This window comes from Dryobates pubescens, chromosome 9 (assembly GCF_014839835.1).
Source record: "Dryobates pubescens isolate bDryPub1 chromosome 9, bDryPub1.pri, whole genome shotgun sequence".
Taxonomy (NCBI): domain Eukaryota; kingdom Metazoa; phylum Chordata; class Aves; order Piciformes; family Picidae; genus Dryobates; species Dryobates pubescens.
This window is the reverse complement of record NC_071620.1, coordinates 10,241,352-10,265,729: the sequence shown is the minus strand read 5'-3', so window position 1 is coordinate 10,265,729 and position 24,378 is coordinate 10,241,352. Positions and strand designations below refer to the sequence as shown.

At 44.2% G+C, this 24,378-nt stretch overlaps 1 protein-coding gene across 1 annotated transcript in view; it reads left to right on the top strand.

Annotated features, from left to right (window-relative positions):
• The first annotated feature begins 428 nt into the window (after window positions 1-428).
• GLIPR2 (GLI pathogenesis related 2) overlaps window positions 429-24,378 on the top strand; it is a 35,553-nt gene continuing 11,603 nt past the window's right edge. The window contains exons 1-3 of the mRNA XM_054164207.1: window positions 429-602; window positions 16,619-16,727; window positions 20,651-20,754. Of these exons, the coding sequence (XP_054020182.1) occupies window positions 590-602; window positions 16,619-16,727; window positions 20,651-20,754 (226 nt within the window). The 5' untranslated portion in view covers window positions 429-589. The remainder of the gene's footprint in view (window positions 603-16,618; window positions 16,728-20,650; window positions 20,755-24,378) is intronic.

Genomic DNA, 24,378 nt, shown 5'->3' with positions numbered 1-24,378 from the left:
ACTTTTTTTATCTCCAGAATGTGTTGTAACAGCTCAGAAAGTACTGTTTTATAGACGTAAGATACAGTTATCCTTCAAACGGCTTCATCGCTTGTCTGTTTCAACGGTGCGTACAGTAACAGGGTAAAACTTCAACAAGTGTTTAGCTGTACGAATTACCCTTGAGGGCTATGCCCACTGTGGCAGCAGAACTATTTGTCAGCAGAATTTATTTTCCCAGCCTACTCTTATCAGAAGATAGCCACGATTACTAAGCTGAATTGGTATGTGGAACCATATGGTGTTTGGGAGCTGCTTGGTTGCTGTGGAGGATAAATAGCTCCTGACCCTAAACAGGATCTTTTTAAGAAAAGGGGGAAAAAAACCCACAAAACGGTATCCCTATGCCTTATAAGGCATGGGCAGGCTTACTCCAGGGCTGAATAAGGGGCGGTAACGGGTTCCCGTCGCTGACTTTTCTCCGGCAGCGGTCGCAGGCGACTGGAGAAGTTGAGCTGAAACTGCAAACGTTCCTTCCCGGCGCTTAGCAGCAAAACTCACTCAAGAGAGGAAGCAGCAGGTGAAATTTAAAAAGCCCCACCACTTGATCATGGGAAAATCAGGTGAGCGAATGCCTTTGTGCTGTTGGCTGCGCATTCTTGCAGTGTCCGTGCCTGGTTTTACGCTCGGAAAGCATTGCTAAAGCGTTAGTGGCTTTCTGTGCGGAAAGCTGCTTTCATTTGTGCATGGTGCAGCCTGGGAGGAGCTTTCTCTCTGGCACTGGGTTAGATTTGAAAACCTACAAAAAAGACACTCTCCCCACAGCCTCCACAATGCAGAGGGAGTTGTATTTTCTGTGCAGCTTACAGTTTATGACTGATAGTAGCTTTATTTTGCTGCATGAAATAATTATAAGCCCTACAGCTTTAAAATTACCTCGTGTCTAGCTGTCTGACCAAACTTACTTTGCTTTCAGATAGGCAGCAGGATGCTCTTGCTGGAGGAGGGGGGTGTGAAAGTTCGTTTTTTAACACCCTTTTTGTTGTGAGGATTTAGGTTTACAATTTGGTTACCATTTAACCAAAGATAGTGTTACTTAGCTCCAAAGTCTCTCCCCAGCTGTGTAGATGCTTGTGAAGCCTCTCCCTGTTGCTGGCTGCATTCTTGGTCCTTTCCCTACTACTGCTGGCTGTCTGTGTGCCCCGCTCTGACAGCCTTGGCTGAGGGAGATGACTCGGGAGCTGCCAAGGAGCCAGAGGCCTCAAGAAGAGAGAGGCCAGGGAAGGGCTTTCTGCACCTTTTTCTGTAGAGTCATAAGTGAAAATCTGCAGCAATCTTCAGAAATGGCTCTGAAATGGGATGGTTTATTTTTGTCCTTGTTGTTAGAATGTTATTTCTGTGACAAATCAGAGCCTGGTGGCAGATTGTCTGTGTGTCCTGTGTGTAAATTGCCCGTATGGGACATGCTCAACAAAACCTAGTACTTGATTCACTTAAAACCATAAGCCTCTTCCAGGGAAATCTGAGGAAAATCCTTGTGTGGGTAACAGTTTAATGGGCCTCAGCATGGGTATTGAGTTTTTTTTCCCTTATTTTTGAAAGTCAGCACACTAGATGAGGTCAGAAGTGTCTGCAAATATTACCATAAAGGGGCTTACTGGTATTGCATCCAGTCCAGGCAAAGCACCATATAACTGCCAGTGGATGGTTTTGGCCCCATGTCCTGGAAACTGCATATGTTTGCAAGTGGATTGGGATTTAGTAAATAACCTTACAACAATTTAAGTTGCTGTAGCTGCTGAGAAGTATCAAGTTCAGCACTTCCTTGCTAATAACATAAAAAGTACAAATACCAGACAAGTCTACTGGCTGTATGTTATGTTACATACAGGAAGGATCTGGACATGCTGGAATGTGTCCAGAGAAGGGCCACAAGGATGATCAGAGGGCTGCAGCACCTCTCCTGTGAAGACAGAATGAGAGAGCTGGGGCTGTTCAGTCTGGAGAAGAGAAGGCTCTGAGAAGACCTTGTTGTGGCCTTCCAGTATCTGAAGGGGGCCTACAAGAAAGCTGGGGAGGGACTTTTTATGGTGTCAGGCAGTGATAGGACTAGGGGGAATGGAACAAAACTAGAAATGGGTAGAGTCAGATTGGATGTTAGGAAGAAGTTCTTCCCCATGAGGGTGGTGAGGCACTGGAACAAGTTGCCCAGGGAGGTGGTGGAAGCCTCATCCCTGGAGGTTTTTAAGGCCAGGCTGGATGTGGCTCTGAGGAACGTGATGGAGTGTGAGGTGTCGCTGCCCATGGCATGGGGGTTGGAACTAGATGATCCTTGAGGTCCTTTCCAACCCTAAAAATTCTATGATTCTGTGTTAGCAAAGCACAGTGGGCAAAAGTGGTACAGATACTCCACTGTGCACTTCCCAATCCCAGAAGGATTAAAATCTTCTCTTGTAGTATTTGCAAATTGCTACCATAGTCTTAAAGAAATTACTGTCTTGGTTATTTACTGTGCATTTGTTGCTGCCCATTAGCTTGTTCTACACCAGGAGCAGTGACCCGCTTGGATGAGTTCTTGTGTGACCTGGTATAGGTGATCCTGCTTTGGCAGGGGAGGTGTTTAGACTAGATGATCTCTCAAGGTTCCTTCCAGCCCCTAACATTCTGTGACAGACCAGAAATTCCTTTTGCCAAGGCTTGGGTAATGTTTGCATCCCTAAGTAGTTATAAAAACAGAGCTTGAAATGTAAGTCTATGTTGAGAATGTTTTGTCACTTGTCATGCTTTTCAAATCAGTGGTAAACTGGGTCTAGATTACATCTTTGAGCCGCATGTGGTATTTTTAGATGAATCATAAAACTGAGATCCTGCCCTGACCATTTTCTATTGACTTAATCACATCTGCCCTTTCCAGTACACTGAAGTCTTCAAATTCCTGTCTGAGATCATCAGTGTGGTTTTCCTTTGAATGGGCAAGAGCAGCTATTTTACAGAGTACCACTTCCTCAGTGTTTTCTGTAAAATACCTCATGGTTCTGCTGTAGTATCCCTGAAGAAATGGTACAGGCAGATTTCTCTACACGAGGATGTACAGCAATGTGACAGGTTTGACTCTATCTGTCCCTGAAACAGGACCCTCGCTCCTTTCCTGGGTCAGAGAGATTAAAGCAGAGACTACCTAGAGGCTTAAACATAAGGATGTTCTAGTTCATGTAAAGTGGGGGGCACTATTTCAGAATACATGTCTTCAGAGCAGTTTCTTTAACAATTTTTAAAATTTTCCAGTAAATCTATCTTGAGGTCTAAGTATCCCCAGGCAAAGACATCCTGCTGCTGAAAATCTCACTTCTTTGATAAAAGCTCGCTGTTATGAGCTGTTGGGTTATATTTGAAGCAATGGTCTATGTAAATATCAGAGCTAGAGACTTAGCATTGGTTTTGCTTCACTGAATAGCTCTGAGTGTTGACTCAGCTTTCTTTTCCTGGAAGCAGTCTCCTGAAACCGAGTATTTAACAAAACTCTCTCATCAGATTTACAAAAATGCCTCCTGTGGCCATAGCTCCTGCAGATAGTTAATCCAAACGTGGAGGAGGGCAGAGAGGGTCCCCATGTCTTCTCTATCTGGACAGCACTGGATTAATGGGTGGTGCAGGGCTCCCTTCCTGCGCATCCCAAAGAGCTCAAGCCGAGAAGACTGAGGTAAGCATTTGCTGCAGGAAATGAGGTGATGGTGAGCTGGCTGCTCTTTGTTGCCCTGTTGCTAAGAGCGTGGTGTGGCTAGGCGCTGGCCCCCCGCAGCTGTGCGCGGCCGGAGGTCCAGCGAGCAGCCGCCGCCCCAGAGGGGATGGATATCCATGCGAGCAGCTGCGGGTGATGCTCGGGAAGCAGCTGGCAGCAAACTCCCCTCCTCCGCTCGGGAGCGTGGGGACTTCTACTGCGCAGTAGAAAGTCTCCGAAGAGCCAGGGATTTTGGCAGAAAAAGGCTGCTAAAAAGTGTCATTCCTTCCACTTCCACTCCGACCCTGCCTGGTGGGGGGAGGGATCTCTCCCCACTTGCTCCCTAAAAACCAGGAGGTGACAACAGGGGAATTATCTCGTTTCTTCTAGCTAGTGGATATGGACGCTATCAGACAAAGACAAGGACAGGCTCAGTACGTACTGGATATCTTTTAGCAGTGTTTAGTATTCTATTGTTTCTATTTTCATTTATCTTCCTTTTGTTTTTTCTTTCTTTCTATTTTTTTTTCCCTTTGTTTTGGTTTTTTTCCTCCTGCAGATGTGGGAAGGTCACCAGAGAAAGAGCTGGGAGTTACCCACTGTGCTGCTTGTTGAGTCAGTACAAAAACAGGGACTTGAGAAGGGATTTTGATAAAAAGAGAGAGGAACCAATCTCAGTGCAGTTTTCCATACTGGTTTTAATCTTCCTTAGCAGTATGTGCTTGTTTTTAGCTCTTGGGATACACCTTTGGAGCACAGTAAAAAGGACAGCCCTGTTTTCTGTGGAGCAAGTTACATCTTCAGCTGAATGGCTAACTTGTGCTTCAGCATCTTGGGGGAAGACAGCCATAGCATGTTGTAACAAAAGTCCAAAGACACCTGGGGAGGGACCTGTTTGCTTTCTGAGAAATGTGACACTTGTAAGCTGCCAAACTGACATTTCATGCTGGCTGGCTTAACAGGACCAGTGAAGGAGAGAGGAAACTAATTCATGTAAACTTCTAGCAGCTCATCATCCACGTTTGGTAATGCCCCACGTTTGGGGCATTCACAGAACTTGTCAATACAAGTTACCGGCTGTTTCTCATTACACAAAAGCAGAACTGAAGGTGGAGTGAGAAAAGGGTCTTTCTAAACTCACTAATTAATTATCCTCCCCCCCACATACACACTTTTCCAGTTTTTGTGTGTAGAAGACACTGATTACTTGGTTCAAGTTCAATAAATGGCAGGTAGAGAAAAATCCACCAGGAAGGCCTCAGACTTTGGTAGAATTATTCTGGACCAACTATGTAGCTGCCTGTTGAACCAGCAGAACTTTGGTGGGTGAGAGGAGGAGAATGCAGCAGCCATCCTGTGCAGCAGTGGTTACTCCTGCTGACTGTTAGATTAGCAGCCTTAGCTCCTTGTGCACAGGGCAGATAAACACCAGAACAAGTACGAAGGGTTTGCAAATAATAGAAGTGGAATGCAATAGTTTGTAGTAGCCCAGATGCATAACAACGTTTCCCATGCCATAGAGTTACACAACAAAGACAGTATCGCCTGCCCTTTATGAATTCTCCAAGAAATCTTTCTCAAAAGAAGAAAGGAAAGGAGAGGAGAGGAAAGAAGAAAGGAAGGAAAGGAAGGAAGGAAGGAAAGGAAGGAAAGGAGGAAAGAGAAAGGAGGAAAGCAAGCAAGCAAGCAAGCATGAAAGCTTCTGTTACTGGAAACATTCAAACCCTTAGTTTTGTTTTGGTACAGTTGGCAGTGTCTGTCTTGGCTGGATTTGAGTTTGCCTTAGTTGCTGCTTTGTGTAGGAACAAAAAGTATTTTTAAAAAGTCTCTTGATTTTAAGTTCTTTTACTACATATCTCACTAGGCCAGAAGGCTATTCCAGATTACTGGTTTTGTAGAGGCTGTGCTGTTCTCTGAAAGATTAGCTGGAGCATATCTATGCTATGTTTTTACAGGCAGATGTAAGCAAGTTCTGCCCAGTCTTTGAAGGTCTGAACAGCAGCTCTGGCAGAACTGGCTTAGGTGAAGCCAAACAGGTGGCCACCCACTCTGATTCAGAACTGGCTCCTGTGCAAGCAGGTATGAGGAGATAGTAGTAGTCTAAGGTATTGTGGAGGAAGACAATATGGGCTTGTTTAAAACCAACACAAATGTTTTTTAATATCATTTAAAGTTGACTAAACTGAGTTAAGAATCAATCTTGGCTTTGAACAGAAGTCCTGTGAACTTTTCCTGGTCTCAGCTTTAAGCACAATTATTGCAGAGCTGCATGAAATGGTAAGTTAATTGTCCTGAAACTTTTCTGTGCCACTATTGCAGGTGTGGTGGTTGGGAGCCATTTCCTACTATAGATTCTGAGGGCTGTCCCCATATATACACCCGTGTGTCACAGCTGAAATGGGATTACATGTGTTACTGAAGTCTCCATGCTCTGTTGTAAACATCAGTGTGGCGGCAAAGGGACTTTTCCTCTGTGAGATAGCTCTGATGATAGTTTGTAATAGGCAGATGTTAAGAGATTACTGTATACATGCTTTGATTATACCCTATCTGTTTTGTTTGTCACACTTGTGAGTTCTGTGGGCCACTGGTGCATGTTGGACATCTAGTGATCGTCAGAAAATCATTTGGTGTGAGCTGTAGTAGCATGTAACCTCTTCTTCAGTTTTCTCTTATGGAGACACATTACTAAAACAAACCTCTCAGCTTAGAATCACAGCAGGGTTGAGGTGAGAAGGGACTTCTGGAGGTCATCTGGTCCAATTGCTCAAGCAGGGCCATCTTGCCCAGGACCATGTCCAAAAGGAGACTCCACAGTCTCCCTGGGCAGCCTCTGTCACCCTAACACTGAAAAAATGTTCACTGATACTCAGACTTCGGTGGCTGATGTAGCTTCTTCTACAGATTGATTGTATGAGGATTTATGCCTGTGAGGAGTCTATTCCCCTGACTGCCCTTATGGCAGGTCACAGGAGGGGATGTCCATGTTGTAAATGTGGCACTGGCTTTCTGGAGAGATGCAAAGGGCTTCCCTTTAGAATTGCAGTCCCCACATGTAGGCATGCCTGTATTTTCCTTGCATATACTGCAGTCTCTCTTTATCTGGCTCCCAAGTGCTGGGCCAGTGCATAAGCCATGAAAGCTTCAGAATGAATATTGAAATCAAGAGGTTTAAAGATCTTGGTATTTAGGGTGAGTTTTACATTCCAAGGGGTGGTGTGGGAGTAATATGCCTATCTGCCCCTTGAAATATATTCAGAATAGATATAAGAATAATTTTTTTTGAGGAGGATGATAAACCACTGGAACAGGTTGCCCAGAGACATTCTGAAGGCCTCATCCCTGGAAACATTCAGGGTCAGGTTGAACAGAGCTCTGAGCAACCTGATCTAGTTGAAGATGTTCCTGCTCATCCCAGGAGAGCTGCGCTGGGCAACCTTTAAAGGTTCCTTCCAGCACAGATCATTCTATTATTCTATGAAATATTTGTGAGTAATGGAAACTGGGTTTTGGCCTGCTGAACAGGAGGATGAAAATGAGATGATGTAATAGCTAGTAAATATGGGTAAAGAAAGCTTCCTGTGACTCCTTACCTGGTTTGGGTTATGGATATGTGAGTTTACACATCCGTGATCAAAAGAATGTGCGTGGGCATATTTCCATGCCTCAGGGAGGTGCATAAATAAACATACTTTGAGCATTGCCCTAGCCAGCTTGGATGTCCTTGGCAGAAAAGCAAGGTGGGAGAGTATTGGAGCTAATGAGATGAAAGCTAGTTGAGGTATGGTTACCCCAAGCAATGGCAGAACACAAATGGTAGAGGTATAAAATGGCAGGGCATATCACAGGAGATAGACCTTTCTCCAGCTCTTCACTTTGCAAAGAGTTTGGTTGGCACCAGACAGCTAACAGTGCTATGTAAAATGTACTGGGTACCAAGGAGTTTCTCTCTAGTGATGGTCATCCACAGAACCCAAGAGTATTCAGCATCCAAAATATGAATGTGATCAGCAAAAATTACTTGTCAGATGTGCAGTTCCTTACAAAAGGCTCAGAAGTGCTGTTATGTGGTGAAGAGTATAGTAGCATACGGCTGCCATGCACGCATTGTTATAAGGTGGCTGCTGGTGTAACTCATTAGTGAACACAACTGCACCTTATTTTCTTCATACATTACTGTCATTGGAAACTCTAAGCTGATATGCATCCAGTTCTGGAGCCCCTATTACAGGAAGGATCTGGATGTGCTGGAACGCGTCCAGAGAAGGGCCACAAGGATGATCAGAGGGCTGCAGCACCTCTCCTATGAGGACAGAATGAGAGAATTGGGGCTGTTCAGTCTGGAGAAGAAAAGGCTCTGAGGAGACCTAATTGTGGCCTTCCAGGATCTTAAGGGAGGCTACAAGAAAGCTGGGGAGGGACTTTTTAGGGTGTCAGGTAATGATAGGACTAGGGGCAATGGAGCAAAACTAGAAATGGGTAGATTCAGACTGGATGTTAGGAAGAAGTTGTTCACCATGAGGGTGGTGAGACACTGGGGCAGGTTGCCCAGGGAAGTGTCAGAAGCCCCATCCCTGGAGGTTTTTAAGGCCAGGCTGGATGTGGCTCTGAGGAACGTGATGGAGTGTGGGGTGTCCCTGCCCATGGCATGGGGGTTGGGACTAGATGATCCTTGAGGTCCCTTCCAACCCTAACAATTGTATGATTCTGTGATGTTGAGGAGGCAGGAAGAGAAGAAATTGAGACGATAACTTTTCCTAAGTAGTGTGGTCAGTTCTAACAGATGCAGGTCCCTTGTGGCTTTGTATTTTGAAGTGCATATGCCCTAGAAATTGTGTGGCAATTAGATTTAAAAATACAGTGAGAGTGTCTCCTTAGCTTTTTTGGAAAGGATTAACAGCTTATACATTAATTACCTACAAGGGCTGTCTGTGGCACAATTACAATATTTAGTTGTCCTCCATGTCAGAATAGTAATAAGAATGATGCTTTTGATTGTCTTCATGCAAACCCAGCACTGACTTCTCTATTTATGATCAGCAGCCAGTTCCAACCTTATGCAAGATCATTGCTCTATGTTAGTAACTGCTTGTCAATAGGCTTGGTGGTCTTGTTTGAAGGAGTGAGGGGCTGCAAGCAGAGGACTTCCTCCCCCATCCTTGCCTCCACTGTAAGTGAGAGTTTGGTTCTGTCACTGCTCAAGACTGCTGAGTACTGTTGCTTAAAAAAATAAATATAACAAAAAACCCCCCCAAACCAACAAAAAAACCCCAAACAAACAACACCCCCCCCTTATATCACAAAAGGCTCTGCTGCCTCTCAGACTTGTGCAGGTTCCAGTTTACCAGGTGTTCTGTTTTAATCAGGGCAGTCAATTGCCTAGCAGTTCATAAAAGGCCTTAAGTGAGGAAGTAATCAACACTGTCTATTATAGCAAGAAAAGGATCTGCAATCAAACAGTGATGTGACTAATGTCATTGAAACATTATTTCACCAGGGGCTTCATATTCTCAGGCAATGTGCCTCAGGCGGGGTGTGGGGGAGAACGGTGTTATGTCATATGGCACAGGTAATGCAAGGTTATTAAGTTGCCAGTTTGCTGTAGAGGAAACTCAAATAATAAAATGAGTGGGTACTTTGCCCTTCTGATTCAATTAACTTGGACATCTTACTGGTATCCTGAAGCTCACCCCAGCAATAAGTAGGTGTGTAAGAAAAGTTCAGGCAAAACTGAAAACTGAAAGACATCAGAGAATCTCTTCCCTGAAGAGGAGTGTCCTGAGCTGAAGGGAAAGCTATTTTGAGCAGCCACACAAGAACCTTCCAGGAAAATACCCCCATTCAAAGTCATGTCTATTTATAACCACTAATTGCTTTAATTCCATAAGCAATACTTGCTAACTTTTAGTAGGGTCATGGAATAATTCAGGTTGGAAGGGAGATAGCCTACCAACGGTTATGATATCCCATAAATGTCTATTGAATGGGATGGAGACCTTGCTCCTTTATTGAATTGGTTCAAAGGCATAAAAGAAACAAAGAAACCTCACTCAGGATAGAATTCTTTCTGAATGCAGTATCATTTTATCTTTCCTTCCCTCCAGGATATATCCATTATTCCATGTATTCTGTGTTTCCAAGCAATCAGCCAATTTTGTTCACGAGCAGGGGAGTTTAGCACTGAAGGAGATAGGTAACTTTTTTATGGCTGGAAGTGATTAATGAATAGGAGTGTCAGATCCATACTCCCAAATGATGTATTTAGGTACAGCACTAAGGGCCAGCCTGTGAAGAAGTTAGTGTCCCAAATGGGAAGCAAGAAAATGCAGCCAAATACATGGAGAAAGATACACAGAATATCCCCTCCCTGTAGCCCTGCAGACGTGAGCCAGTGTAAGACCATCCTGGAGTGTTTGTGACTTCAAACCAAAGCGCTGAGTCCAAATGCAGTAGGGGCATAACTGTCCTCTTAACATTTCTCCTATCATTTAACTACCCATCACTTCTCCGTTACTCTCAGTGTGAAAGATTCAGCTAGCTTTCCAGGAATTACATTTCAAGTGAGGGTAAAGATTGTTATCAATAAAGATGTCAGGTTTCTTAGGCAGGTCTAGATGAAAATGTGGCCATTAGAAGCTGGAATATCTTTTACCCATGAAATTTGTTTGTTTCCAGTCTCCTAATATACTTTGAGAAGTTTGTCAAAATGGAGGTATCTTCAGTTATCTTAAACTAGAATCATAGAATGGTTTACATTGGAAGGGACCTCCAAAGGTCACGTAGTCCAACCACCCTGGGAACATCCTCCACTAGATCAGGTTGCTCAGAGCCTTTTTGAACCTGACTTTGAATATCTCCAAGAATGGGGCCTCAATTACCTCCCTGGGCAACCTCTTGCCATGTTCCACCACCCTCATGGTGCAGAACTTGTTCTTAACATCTAATCTAGATCAACTCTTCTCTAATTTCAAACCATTGCCCCTCATCCTGTTGCTCCAGACCTTTGTAAACAGTCCCTCTCCAGCCTTCTTGTAGGCTCCTTCAGTTACTGGAAGACTGCTAGTTGGTCTCTCTGGAGCCTGATCTTCTTCAGGCTGAAGATCTCCTCATAGGAGAGATGTCCTCACAGGAGACACATTCCAGCTCTCTGATGATTTTCAAGGCCTTCCTCTGGACCCACTCCCACAGGTCCAGGTCCTTCATGTGTTGAGGGCTCCAGAAGATAGACACAGTACTCCAAGTGAGGTCTCACCAGAGTGAGTGGCCCTCTGGGCTGCAAGCGCACAGTTAGCTCATGTCCAGCTTCTCATCCACCATCACCCCCAAGTCCTTTTCTGCAGGGCTGCTCTCAATTTCATCATCTCCCAGCCTGTATTTATAGCTGGGATTGCACTGACCTAGGCACAGGACCTTACACTTTGCCTAATTGAACCTCATGAGATTATCTTCAGCTTACCTCTCTAGTTTGTCCAGGTCCCTTTGGATGACATCCTGTCCTTCAGTCTTAACCACACCACTCAGCTTGGTAACATCTGTAAATTTGCTGAGGGTGCACTCAGTGCCACTGTCTGTATTGTTGATGAATATACTGAACACCACTGGTCCCAATATAGACCCTTGAGGAACACCATTTGTCACCTCTCTCCATTTGGACATTGAGCTGCTGACTGGTACCCTTTGGATACAATCATCCAACTGTTTCCTTACCCACTGGACAGTCCACCCATCAAATCCATATCTCTCCAGCTTAGAAAGAAAGATACTGTGGGGGACAGTGTTAAAGGCTTTACATTCTTTCAGGATACTTCTTGATATAATTCCTCTACTGTTCCCTAAACCTAGGAGTTTTCTCACAAACCTGTTGGGCATACTAAAATGGTATCAACTGCGTTCTTTTTCCACACCCCATTTCTGCTACCAGGGCAGGGCAAAGCTTCTCTGAAGAGTCAAGGGAGACTGAAGAGATTTCATCATTAAAGCAGAGCTATACTCAGCTTAAATGGTTACCTGGTTACTTTTTAATGTGCTTTCTGTCCACTTTACACTTGTATCCTCTTCATCTATGGTGCTTAGCTTCTTTCTGCTTGGGTTCTGGGTAGGAAAGACTGTAGAGCAGGCAGTGTCCTAGATAATGAGTCACATTGCCAAGAGGTGTTTACCTCCTTCCTGAAGAGTGGATCCTTTAGAGTGTATTTTGTAGCTTTCCTCAGATATATTGCTCTAGCCATTATATGAAAACAGTGAGAACTAAAAGATGGGCTCATTATTTCCATTTAGCTGTAATGCACACATTGGGTGAGGAGTTGAGGCCTATGTCATGATTCAGAGAGGGACTGGTACAGAAAAAATACTATGTTTCTGTGTGGGATTCTACATAAGGCCAATTTCACAAAATAATAGAATAGTTTGGGTGGGAAGGGACCTTTAAAGGTCATTTAGTCCAACCCTTCCTGCAGTGAGCTGGGACATTTTTCACTGTATCAAATTGCTCAGAGCTCTATCCAACCTGACTTTGAATGTGTCCAGGAATGGACCCCACCTCTCTGGGCAGCCTGTGAGCTGACATAAGGGCTACCTGTTGTGTAGGTATTGAGTAGAGAGATTTTATATTTGTTTTGTGGGACATTTGACTGTTACTTTCCCCACATCATCTTGGAGCTCTGCAAGATCAGTAGAGTAGCTCTTTTCTCCAGGCTGAGGGAGCTGGGGTTGCTTAGCCTGGAGAAAAAGAGACTCAGGGGTGACCTTATTGCTCTCTACAACTACCTTAAGGGAGGTTGTAGACAGGCAGAGTTTGGTCTCTTCTCCCAGGCAACCAGCACCAGAACAAGAGGACACAGTCTCAGGCTGCACCAGGGGAGGTTTAGGCTGGAGGTTAGGAGGAAGTTCTACACAGAGACAGTGATTGCCCATTGGAATGGGCTGCCCGGGGAGGTGGTGGAGTCACCATCACTGGAGGTGTTCAGGAGGAGACTTGATAGGGTGCTTGGTGCCATGATTTAGTTGATTGGGTGGTGTTGGATGATAGGTTGGACATGATGATCTTGAAGGTCTCTTCCAACCTGGTCTGGTCTGGTCTGTTCTATTCTATTCTATTCTAGGTACAGTTGACAGCTGCAAAGGAGATGCAGAGTACTTTGTCCCAAAGTACTTTGTCCCAAAGTACTTTGTCCCAAAGCTAGTACTTTGAGGTCAGTTGATCTAAGGGGGGAAATAAAGAGCAGGAGAAGACATTGTTCAGATAAGAGGCAGGGAGGATTCAGGCAGGAGCTCTTCATCTGAAAAACACTGAGTAGACTGGTACTGTTTAGAGACAGTAAGAGAATGAAGAAGTAGAATGCTCAGAAAAACCCAAATCTGATGGGAAAAGGCAACACAGGTGCTTCTGCTTATTTTCCCATGGTCACAAAAAGCTGATCAATGAAACTGAAAATGCAAAACCATAACAGCTGTAAGGTGTGTGCTTGTACCACATTGTAGCCTGGAAATTGAATGTCATGTGCTGTCATTTTCTTAGCCAGTGTTCCAGAATAATCCAAAATAGACATAAATAATGAGAAGAATGCAACTGTATCTAATACCTCTAGTTGTCTTACTTTTAAAGATGTCTAATGACTCATGACCAAACCTAACATCCTGGCAGTAGGAAATACTCTTTTTTTCCTAGCAGCTTAAGCAGCCTGCATGAAGGGGAAAAGAATTCCATCTAAAAAGCTGTTTGGGAAGTTATTCCCATTTGGGTGGGAGCCTGAAAACTCCTCTTAACTCTCACTTTTAATGTCTGATTTCTCAGTGTGTGGGACATTGGAAAAATGGAAAAACTTAGCATGTCTTCTGAAACACATTTGGCAGCTGGGCTTCCCTCTCCACAGATCAGTATGCACAGAAGATGTACAGAGAGGGAGGTGGGTAGCACATGAGCTTGAGTCACGGTAGATATGTGTTTCTGAAGCAGCCACCTTTGAGGGAAGGGTGGGATGGAAGCTCTCTAGGGACAGCAGAGTGATGTCTGCCATGGCTAGAAGAAACTCATTTTTTCCCATGCCTTTTTGGTCTTTTAAAGTCAAAATAATAACTCAGAGCTGATTATGCAATACTTCTGTTGATGTATGGATTGTGGGTTGACAAAGCCTGCATTTCAGTCAACCTTTTCTTCTCAGAATTTGAATTTGGTATTGTCATGAAAAGCAAATAACTTGAATAGAAGCTTTTGTGCTTGCAGGTCAGATTGCTTATCTACCATTTAATGCTGGGTGGATGAGATGATAAGTCTAGGAGATAACAGCCACAAACTTTAAGATGGTCTTGTGCAGAAAAATGCATTCTGGAGTATATGCTGAAACTTCCAAAGCTGTCTCTCAACTTCTTTGATCTGCAGGATGTCTTAAAATTTCCCTGCTGGAAACAGCCCCCTACATCAGTGAAATTAAGTGAATTGGATGTAGGCTTGCTCTCCTCAGTAACCTATGGCAGATGCCTTAGAAACAGGCCAGGCCCCTGCATGATGCAGCAAATGAGAGGTTTAGGACTGTGGCCTGATGAAATAAGTCAACTGGGAGCAATGGCAATAAAAGCAATGGGACAGGATTGTGAGCAAAAGGATGCATGAGTGTTTAAACACCAGAGTGGAGGTACCTGCTTGGTGTGATCTGCAGCAAAATGGAAGGAAAACCTAAGAGGTGGAAGATGTTGGGCAGATAGCATCTTACTCAACAAGGTTTCTGTTTCTGTCTTGTGCCAACAATTTTATACCAAAAGATCTACCCTGAAACCATGGTCTGGAAAAGGTCAACTCAGCCTCAGACTGTGCTCAAAAGGTTTAAGGTATTGTGTAGAACAGCAATGACTTTGTACATGCACTGGAGATCAAGATTGTCTTAGGCTGCTGTGTTAGCCTTAAGCTCTTCGAGAAACTGGACACAACTCTGAGAATAGGCAGGAGTGGGGGTTGAGTAATCACCTTAGGAAAAAGCTACAAGAGCAGTGTGTGCAAACTGACAGCTCTACAAACAGAATAGTGCACACACTGATAAAGGGGAGAGTGATTGATGATAGCTGTTAGGACTGAGCAGTGAGGGGAAGTTGAGAAAGCTAAGCTTAGTAACAGGAAACACTTTCTAGTCATGAGGTCTATTTCAGCTTCCGAAGCCTCTTACAGGAAAATGGTGATAATAGTGCTACTTAGGATGTTCAGAAATTAAGCTGATGAGTCATTAATAAATGTAGAAACCTGTGTCATGGTAAAAGTGGAGTAAATACTGAACAATGTCTTGGCCTGTTCAGAAGCTTCAGTAACACAGGGAAAGTAAAAACTGATTTGACTTTCTGATTTGACATTGCTAGCCATACATCTACAACTGCCCCATACCCTGTTTCAGATTTCTCCTAAAAGTGCCAGTGCCAGGGAACATGTTGAGTTTTTTCTCTAAATCTCAGCAAAAAAACCCAACCAAACAAACAATCAAAAAAATCAGCAAAGTCATGGAAGGAGGTAATGAAATTGCCATCAAGGTGAATTACACAGTGACTTGTCACCTGCCCTCTGTGTTGTACCACTGAAAGTCCCAAGTTTATCATGGTACAAACAGGAGCAAATTTGTTGAAGCTCTGCAGTAACTTTGGAATTCAGGTGTTTACAGAATACACTCTAGCACAGGGGGTTAAAAACAAACAAAGAAACAAACCCTGAGCAGTCATTTATTTCCTGATCACTTGTTTATGAACAATTATTACGAGCTCTCAGTGTGCACTTGCAGCCCGGAAAGCCAATCACATCCCAGGCTGCAGCAAGAGAAGTGTGGCCAGCAGGGAGGTGATTCTCCCCCTCTACTCAGCTCTGGTGAGACCCCACCTGGAGTACTGTGTCCAGTTCTGGAGCCCCTATTACAAGAGGGATATGGAGGTGCTGGAAGGTGTCCAGAGAAGGGCCTCGAGGATGATCAGAGGGCTGCAGCACCTCTCCAGACTGAAGGAGTTGGGGCTGTTCAGTCTGGAGAAGAGAAGGCTCCAAGGTGACCTAATTGTGGCCTTCCAGTATCTGAAGGGGGCCTACAAGAAGGCTGGGGAGGGACTTCTCAGGATATCAGGTAGTGATAGGACTAGGGGGAATGGAATGAAGCTGGAGGTGGGTAGATTCAGACTGGATGTGAGGAGGAAGTTCTTCACCATGAGAGTGGTGAAACCCTGGAATGGGTTGTCCAGGGAGGTGATTGAGGCTCCGTCCCTGGAGGTGTTTAAGAGCAGGCTGGATGAGGCTCTGGCCAGCCTGATCTAGTGTGGGGTGTCCCTGCCCATGGCAGGGGGGTTGGAACTAGATGATCCTTGTGGTCGCTTCCAACCCTGACTGATACTATGATAGTCTGATTTGCCTGGAGCCCAATAAAGGTGCGTTTTGAGATGTCAGTGTATTTGTACTATAATGAATTACAAAGAGTGGTGTGTGTTTCAAAGTGTTTGCAGAGTGCTACATATTTTAGTGGCTCTATTTTCTGTTGTGTCTTGACTAATACATAAAATTCTTGCATCCAGTGATAATAATTTGCAATTTTAAGGCATCCCCTTAAAGAACCTCTTTGTCACTCACTAGAAGACTTCTCTGCAGTGGTGATGCAGTGCACTTTAATCTTAACATGAAAGTCAGTCAAACTAACTTTAAATCACCTTGCTATTGAGGAAAGGAACAAGGTTCACACTTTTCTTCAACTTTTAATGAGACTGTACCATCCCAATGGCAGTGTCTCAGTTCCTGAATGGAAGGCATTAGGGGTTCATTTCATCCTACTCCCAGGTAATGAGGGTGGTATTCTTCTGGTTTTCAATTCAGCGTGCACCATTATCTAAGCTCAAGGGAATGCTTTTTTCTGTCTTCACTAATGTCTGTATTTGACAGACTTTTCCAATTTTTTTCTGATGTAATTTCAGCCTCCAAACAATTTGCTGAAGACATCTTGAAAGCTCACAATGACTACAGGAAGAAACACGGAGTCCCCCCATTAAAACTCTGCAAGAAGTTAAACAGAGGAGCCCAACAGTGAGTTCGGTTCTTTTCTCTAATGAGATTTGTGATGCTTATCTGTTAGGTTTGATTGTGCATTCTGCAAAAATATTTACCTTTTGACATGCTTATATCTAATGAAGACTTACTGGGTGGAAAGTGAGGGACTTTACTGTTTCTGTCTCCCTGCCCAGCTCTTGTCATGCCTTCTTTCTCTAACACACAGCACCAGCTGGTCACATGGGCTCTTCTGTGGCCACAACTGTATAAATCCTTTTTGCACCTTTTTCCAGACATGGGCTGCATCTGTTTATGCTGATATGTCTCCTTTGCAGAGAGCAGTTGCCTAAAACGTACTTCACCACCACCTCTGTCAGCTGATGTGTTGTCATGTGAAAGGGAATGTCCACTGCTGCTGAAATAGTGAGAAAAGAACTGTTTCATGGTAGGAAGTGATAACTGGTGTAAGATAAATGGAATCATGAGGAGGTAGTTCCAGATCAAATTGTCCATCTCCCTGGTCCAAAAGCAAAGTCAGTATACTCTGCTTTCTGTTCTGCCAGGAAGAATATGTCTCACCTCTTCACCAGTGCTGAAGCGGTATGCTAACATAGAGTGGGTCCATCTTCCTGCTCTCTGACTTAAGTCTTCATTACAGAAATTTGAGTCTCATACTGCTTGTCCTCTTTGCTATAGAGATGGCAACCAGATTATTTCTTTTCCCTTTACAGCAACCTTTTTCAAAGTGGGTTTGAATTTTTTCATGTTTATTTTCCCAGACAATACAAAGGGGATACATGAAGGAGTAAATGCTGATTCCACTACTCAGAATAGCTGAATAGTTACTGGCAGTCAACTGCCAGTTTGATCTCTGCAGACATGAGCTCTCACCTCTGGTTAGGCTTTCCACCATAACCATACAGACTTCTCTATACCAGCTGACTGGGAGCCTGAGAGGCTACAGCTGATCCAAAACTTGATTTACTGTCCCAGAGTAGTGTTGTGCTATCATACCTGTGTGCTAGGCATTGTGCTATACAATGCACAAAGTACCTGGTCTGGAAGCAGGAAAATCTGTTTCTGTCTCCTTTTTTGACACTTTTTTTTCCCCTTGGGAAGCCATGATAACTGGATACAGTATTACTAAGAGATGGAATGCCAGTGACTCATTCACATACCTTGGTAATCTTCTGGGGGTTTCCTTCTGCTCTTCAAAGGGCTGCTTTGTTTTTCTTTATATGATGTCTCACAACCAAGAAGAAATGTCATTGACTTGTCAATAACCCTTGTGTGTCTCCAAAGGGCTACAGTTGCTTTGAACAAGTTAACTCTTATGAATAGCTCAGATTATTCTGTCAAAGATGCATTGCTCCACATTTATCTCTAAGTGTGCCATTACCCTTGCTGGGTATTTTTAGATCCTTCTGGAATTCCTCTCAGTCCTCTCTGGTCTCAGCTGACTTTCCTTGCTGTGATGAATAACAATAGGAAAACTTTGGTTGTGGTCTGTAACTTAATTTGTAAGAATTTAAAGTGCCTGTTTGGAGGTTAGTAGAACTGGTTGAGTGTGGGAAGCAGGAATGATTCAATCTGGATAGAAGATACAAAATATAAGGAATCTCTTATTTGTCAAGACAGATTTTACATAATCTTAAATTCAGAGAACTTCAACTTTTCTTTAGGTATATCTTATTTTTTTTTTTAGTATATCTCTGGGTACTTTTCAGTACTTCTCTGTCTTTGTTGAAAATGTCCTGTTTCTGACTATTTTCAGTTCCCATGATTGTGACAGGTTAGATGAACTGACTATTGGATCCCGGCTTTAGCATGAGATGAGTCACTCTCAGCAGGTGTCTGTTTATCTCTGACTGTAATGAAGCATAGGGTGATGATCTCAAATGCAAATCCCAAACTTTCAACTGAGCCTGAGGTATTAATCACCCTTTGTCTCAAATCCTTGGCAACTTTAGCTGTGTGCAAGGTGTGCTTTGTTCCAGTCTTGTGTCTTGCTTAGGAAGTGGGAATCCTCCTTAGATCACAGTGCTGCAGTGACCTAAGGCATGAAGGAGCATCTAGAGATCCTCTAGTTCAGGATCTAGTAGACTGACAAGTGCCTGGTTTTCATTATTCCTAAATTAATGGTGATAGCTAAATAGTTGTGGATTTGTTTGTTTGGGTTTTGTTTTGTTTTGGTAGGAGGATAGAATGGAAGGAAATGAGAACCTAATGACTGAAGTACTAGCTTGGGCCAAAATGTTCAGCTGGGCAAATCTCCTTTTTCTGGCAGATGCCAGTAACTCATGACTAGGGAAGGAGGAGCAGGACAAAGCCAATGTGGTGATCTTTTGTCTGTTACCTTCTACCAGAAATTACAGGTTTCTCCTGGATATTATTTGTCTTCTTCTAAGCAGTAGATTTGTATCCTCATTATTTTGTTGCCATTGTTTAATAAGCCCTGCAGATTCCACATACCCCCCCCCACACTGTTAACTTGTCCAGCTTGTTTTCAAACCCATCTGCACTTTGTCTGTGTTGTTCCATAGCAGTGACTTCTGCACAGTGCAGAAAAAGTGCTGTGTCTTGCTTGACTTTTACACCTGTGACCTGATGGTTCTGTGTGTAACATACTATTTCTTTTGCCATGGGAAATAACAAATGGTCTTTACATTTTCATTGTCTCTGTATTGAAGATTTTCCAATGCTGAATAATCATAGAATGGCTTAGGTTGGAAGGGACCTTTAGAGATCATCTATTCCAACCTCCCTGCTCTGGGCAGGGATGCCTCACAACTTGACTCAGCTGCTCAAAGCCTCATCCAGCCTGGCCTTAAACAGCCCCAGGAGGAGGCATCCACAACCTCCATGGGCAGCCTATTCCGGAGTCTCACCACCCTCATACTGAAGAACTTCTTCCTAAGATCCAATCTAAACCTATTCTCCCTCTGCTTAAAACCATCCCTCTATTGCTAGACACCCTTATGAAAAGTCCTTGTCCAGCCTTTCTGTAGGATCCCTTTAGGTATTTGGAAGGCAGCTCTAAGGTGCCCCTGGAGTCTTCTCTTTTAGGCAGAACAATCCCAGGCTGAGACAATCAGCCTGTCCTCATAGAAGTTTTTCAGCCCCTGGATCATCTTTGTGGCCCTCCTCTGGACTCACTCCCACAGCTGTGTGTCCTTCTTATGATGGGGACACTAAAACTGAATGCAGTATTCAAGATGGAGATCTCACAAGAGCACAGCAAATAAAGAGTGTAATTGTATTTCATGTGATGCTGTTCTTAACTCTGTTACCATAAGACAGTAAAATACATCCCACACTCTCACACATCAGCTTCTATAGAAACAGTGCTGATTATCCCTGTGTTGGTGCACACAGTTGTTGCCTCAGATTCTCCCTGTGGTCTCCTTCTCTTCAGTGCTCTCACCTGGCACATTGCTCTTGTTTTGCATTTGACTTCTGTTCATTTGTAAATGTAGGGGTTTTTACACTTGCTTTGGATGAATCCCTGCTTTGATTTCTTTTCTGTCTCACTTAGAACTTGTAAGTTACTCCCACAAGGTGCTTGGAAATGTCAGGTGACACCTGTAGCAATTGCCTTCAGGTACTGCCATTTCCACCAGCAGCTGCAGCTATGGATGGCTGGTGGCTTTCCATGTACTGGGCAGAGCACGGTGGGGGAAGATCTGCCCTTTGATTTATTCTAGGCCATCCTCAGTAGTGACACGGATGCTCAAGAAAGACAGGAAAATGGCCTCTAGGCTTTGCCTTTGCCTAACTCCTAGATCTATGCAAGCTTCAAGCATCCCTGGCTTCAAGGCTTCGCATCTGTGTAACTGGACTTAAACCACCACCTTCCTGCAAAATTCTTTGCTTTCATCTCTTCCTATTCCTCTTACATCTCCTCCTCTTCTCTCACTGTGGCTGTGGTCCATGCCTCAATGTGTGGCTTACTTTGGTAGGTATGCAGAAGAACTGGCTGCCACCAGGGTCCTCAAACACAGCTCCGAGTCTGCTAATGGAAAATGTGGAGAAAACCTAGCATGGGCATCCTATGACCAACCAGGTAAGCTTTCTTCTCTTGCTTTCTTCTCTTGTCTCACAGACACAGGGTAAAAGGCCTGTCTCATGTACTTTGGGCTGTGAGTGGTTGCAAGAGTCCTGGCAAGTCATCTACATCCAAAATGTCTGCTACTGCCCAGTCCAGCCCAGGCTTCCTGCAAATGGGATGGTGGCTTGCAGTCACCTGTGTGTACTGAAGACTAGAAGCACGTGTAGGCACATGGTGGGAAAGGGACTGTTCGGTAGTGTGCTATGTCCTTCTGGAGGCAGGGCTTGACAACTAGGCTGCTCCATATGTCCCTGCTGTGAAGCTGTGTTGAGTGGTACTTGTATGTCTATGGGCAGAGAGAAGAAGCTGTCAATGCCCTGTACTTTACTTCCACCCTTAGTTTTCCCCAGCCAAAGAAGGTCCTGACTGCAGGCCAGCTGTGTGAGAAGGATAGAAGAAATGGCCACTATGTACTACACAGCAGTTTCTGTGGGGACAAAACCAGGGCAGGGGCAGACACTAAAGTGACAGAGGCTAATGTGTCAGGCATCTACTCTCTTCTGCTGTTAGGCAATGGGATGTGAGCCCTTTACCATGGCTTCACTTTTGAAGACAAAAATACTCCATATACTTCCTGGTCATAAATGCAACATAGAACTGGCAGCCTTCAGTTCTGATGCTTGAGGAGCTGACAGCTTGTGGTGGGCCCTCAATCAGACCAATGTTCAGCAGACTCTTGCCTCCTACCCCCTCAAGAGGGCAGGGCTCATGTCAGCCTGCTGAGACAGCAGGTAGAATGTATTAAAAGTGACCACTTGCTTTCTTTATTCCCATCTACCCTTAAAATTTCCAGTAGAGCCTCAGGGAGACAGAAGCTCATTTGTTCATTCTAGAGGCTCTGTTTGAAGGACCTGGAATTTTTTAGTGACTTTTAGACTCAAGGACACTGCTTGATTCCTCTGCAAGTGCCAAGTCCAGTCCCCAGTGGGTACATTTTCATGTTGAAAGAGAAGCCCAGGGTGGAAAATACAATTTGATCTGCTCATATTTGGCATTCTGTCCATTGCCAGAGTCTGAGGCAAGGGTTCAGAGCAGCATGGGAAAACACAGATGTATGGCAAAGTTTGCATAGAGCCTATGACTCATTGACTGAGCTTACTTCTTCCATCTTGTTTGTGTTAATGGCCTGGGCTCCTTCCCCTGAGGTTGGAGTTGCAGAATTCCCACTTAGAGAGCTGGAAACAAAACCCATGAATCCTTCCATAAATTGTATCCTGCCTTTTTCTGGATCCCATTTGTTGTTCTTCAGTGCACTCTTTCCATACATAACTTGCCAGTTTTGAGCAGTTCTGTTGCTATTTTTTTTTTAATCCACAAGATTGAATGTCTTGCTGAGAAAATTAAGTCACATCCTCTTTTGTTCTGTAAAACACTTCTGCATTTCCTGTGTAGCAGGATCAGTCAAAGTACCAGAATGAGAAAACTAGTTCTTCAAAGAAGGTTGTTCTCTCATCTGGGCTTAGTCTTCACCTCTGTGGAGCTGGTTCATTCTTCCTCTTTCTCATGTAGTTCCCTTTGGAGAGTTAATTTGTACCCTGCTCAATGAGGCTGAAACTTGTATTAAGGCATCCATTCAAGGGCTTAACAAAGGCAGGCAGTGTCCTCTGGTTTCTTTCCCAGATAAAGCAAAACACAATAAACCTCCAGCATACTCTGTATTCTCTCTAAAAAGTGATGCTATTGTTTATTTTGGCTCCTACTGAGTTCTGTAGTTGTGCCAGAAGATGCATTTCTTCTTTCAGAGAAAATACAAGCTTTCAACTATAAAAGCTTTCTAGTTTGACTCCTCTCCTGGTACAAGAATACCTTGAATTGTATTCAGGACTTTGGAGTTACATAGCCTAAAGCTATTGCTGGAAATATGTTTATCCCTGTAATCCAAGAAATATTTGACAGCTGTTTCCTCCCTCCGGTCCTGCAGGAGCTGCTCCGTGGCAGACTTCTCTTTGTCTGCGTTCAAATAAGTGAACTGTCATCTGCCACTAATGTGAGAGACCACAGCCTGCCTTGGCAGCTGCAGTGTCAGGCTTCTCAGGATGCCTTGTCTCATCTCTCATGTGTTGGCAGGCTGAAGGCAAGCACTGGATGACTGAATTCTGATGGGGATGGCTGGTGTGGTCGTGAGGAATGTGCCATGTTGCCTGTGAATATACTGCAGCTTAAGAACTGTAGAGAGTTCATAAGAGAAATTCACTGAATGTTATCACCCAAAACTGTTCCAGAATGAGCCTGGGTCTGCCTACAGGTTGAGATCAGTGGGCAGAGCAGCACAGGCACTCTATGCTCCAGCCCTGGAGGAGCATGCTCTGACTGAGAGCCTGCCTTGATGCATCTCTTGCTTGCACCAGTCTTATACAGTACTGTAAATAAAATAAGGACCTGCATAAGGAATGCTGGAAGTAGGGGATCACCTTCTAAAACCATTAGTCTGATTTCAGGCTAGTTAGATGTTTTTATGTGTGAGGCAAATTTCAATCTACCTTCTTTCACCTCAGATTGGTGGAAGGAAGGTTGTGATAACAAAAGCTAAAATGATGTTTGAGAAACTCTAGGTACCCCAAAGCTCAGCGTTTAAGTACATCACCATGCTGTTGCCCATCCTTGCACAAAAAATGTGGGTTTTAGCAACTTACTCCAGGGGATTACTTGAAGATTTAAGGGTCCTTTGGCTGGGGCCAGAGAAATTAAATGTTAGGGCGAGCTTAACACAGTGGTCAGGCTGCCACAGCCTTGTGTTCCCAGAAGTGAGGCTGAGCAGGTATTCCTAGGCTTGCACACACAAACACACAGATACAGCTCTACCTGTGTACATATGCACAGATCAGAACAACATTAAAATGAACAGCACAAGTGGCCTCATCCTCTTCCCTCTTTTGGCTAATTGCAATGCAGTATGTTACAGGACTATAGATGTACACAAAAATATGTATTTGTTTATACATACAGACATAGTATTATTTCCCAGTAATGTTTTTCTTTAATAGGAATGGTCTATATTTTTATAGCAGTCAGTTGTGTGTATGTATGCATGTGTATGTATAGTTCTGAGTAAGAAAAATAAAATCCCAGTGTGGATCCCTGCAGCAGTCAAGCTCAGACATCCAGTCTGCCCAGTAGCTGCCCCTAGATCCTGGTCTCCCCAGCTGCTTGCACCTGGAAGTACCAACCCCTGAGGCTGCAGCTGTACTTCAGCTGCCAGTAGAGTACATTTCACACACATGCACCTCCCTGGCCACCAGCCAGTCATCCCCTGTCACTGTGGTGGCCACACACTTCTGCGCTGACTCCTCTCAGAGCACATCACTGGCTTGCCAGCTCCTCCAGCTTTACATGAGCCTGCAGTGTGCCCAGGCAGCCAAGAGGGCCAATGGCATCCTGGCCTGTATCAGGAACAGTGTGGCCAGCAGGAGCAGGGAGGTCATTCTGCACTGGTTGGGCCACACCTTGAGTACTGTGTCCAGTTCTGGGCCCTTCAGTTTAGGAAAGATGTTGACTTGCTGGAATGTGTTCAGAGAAGGGCAACAAAGTTGGTGAGGTGTTTGGAACACAAGCCTCATGAGGAGAGGCTGAGGGAGCTGG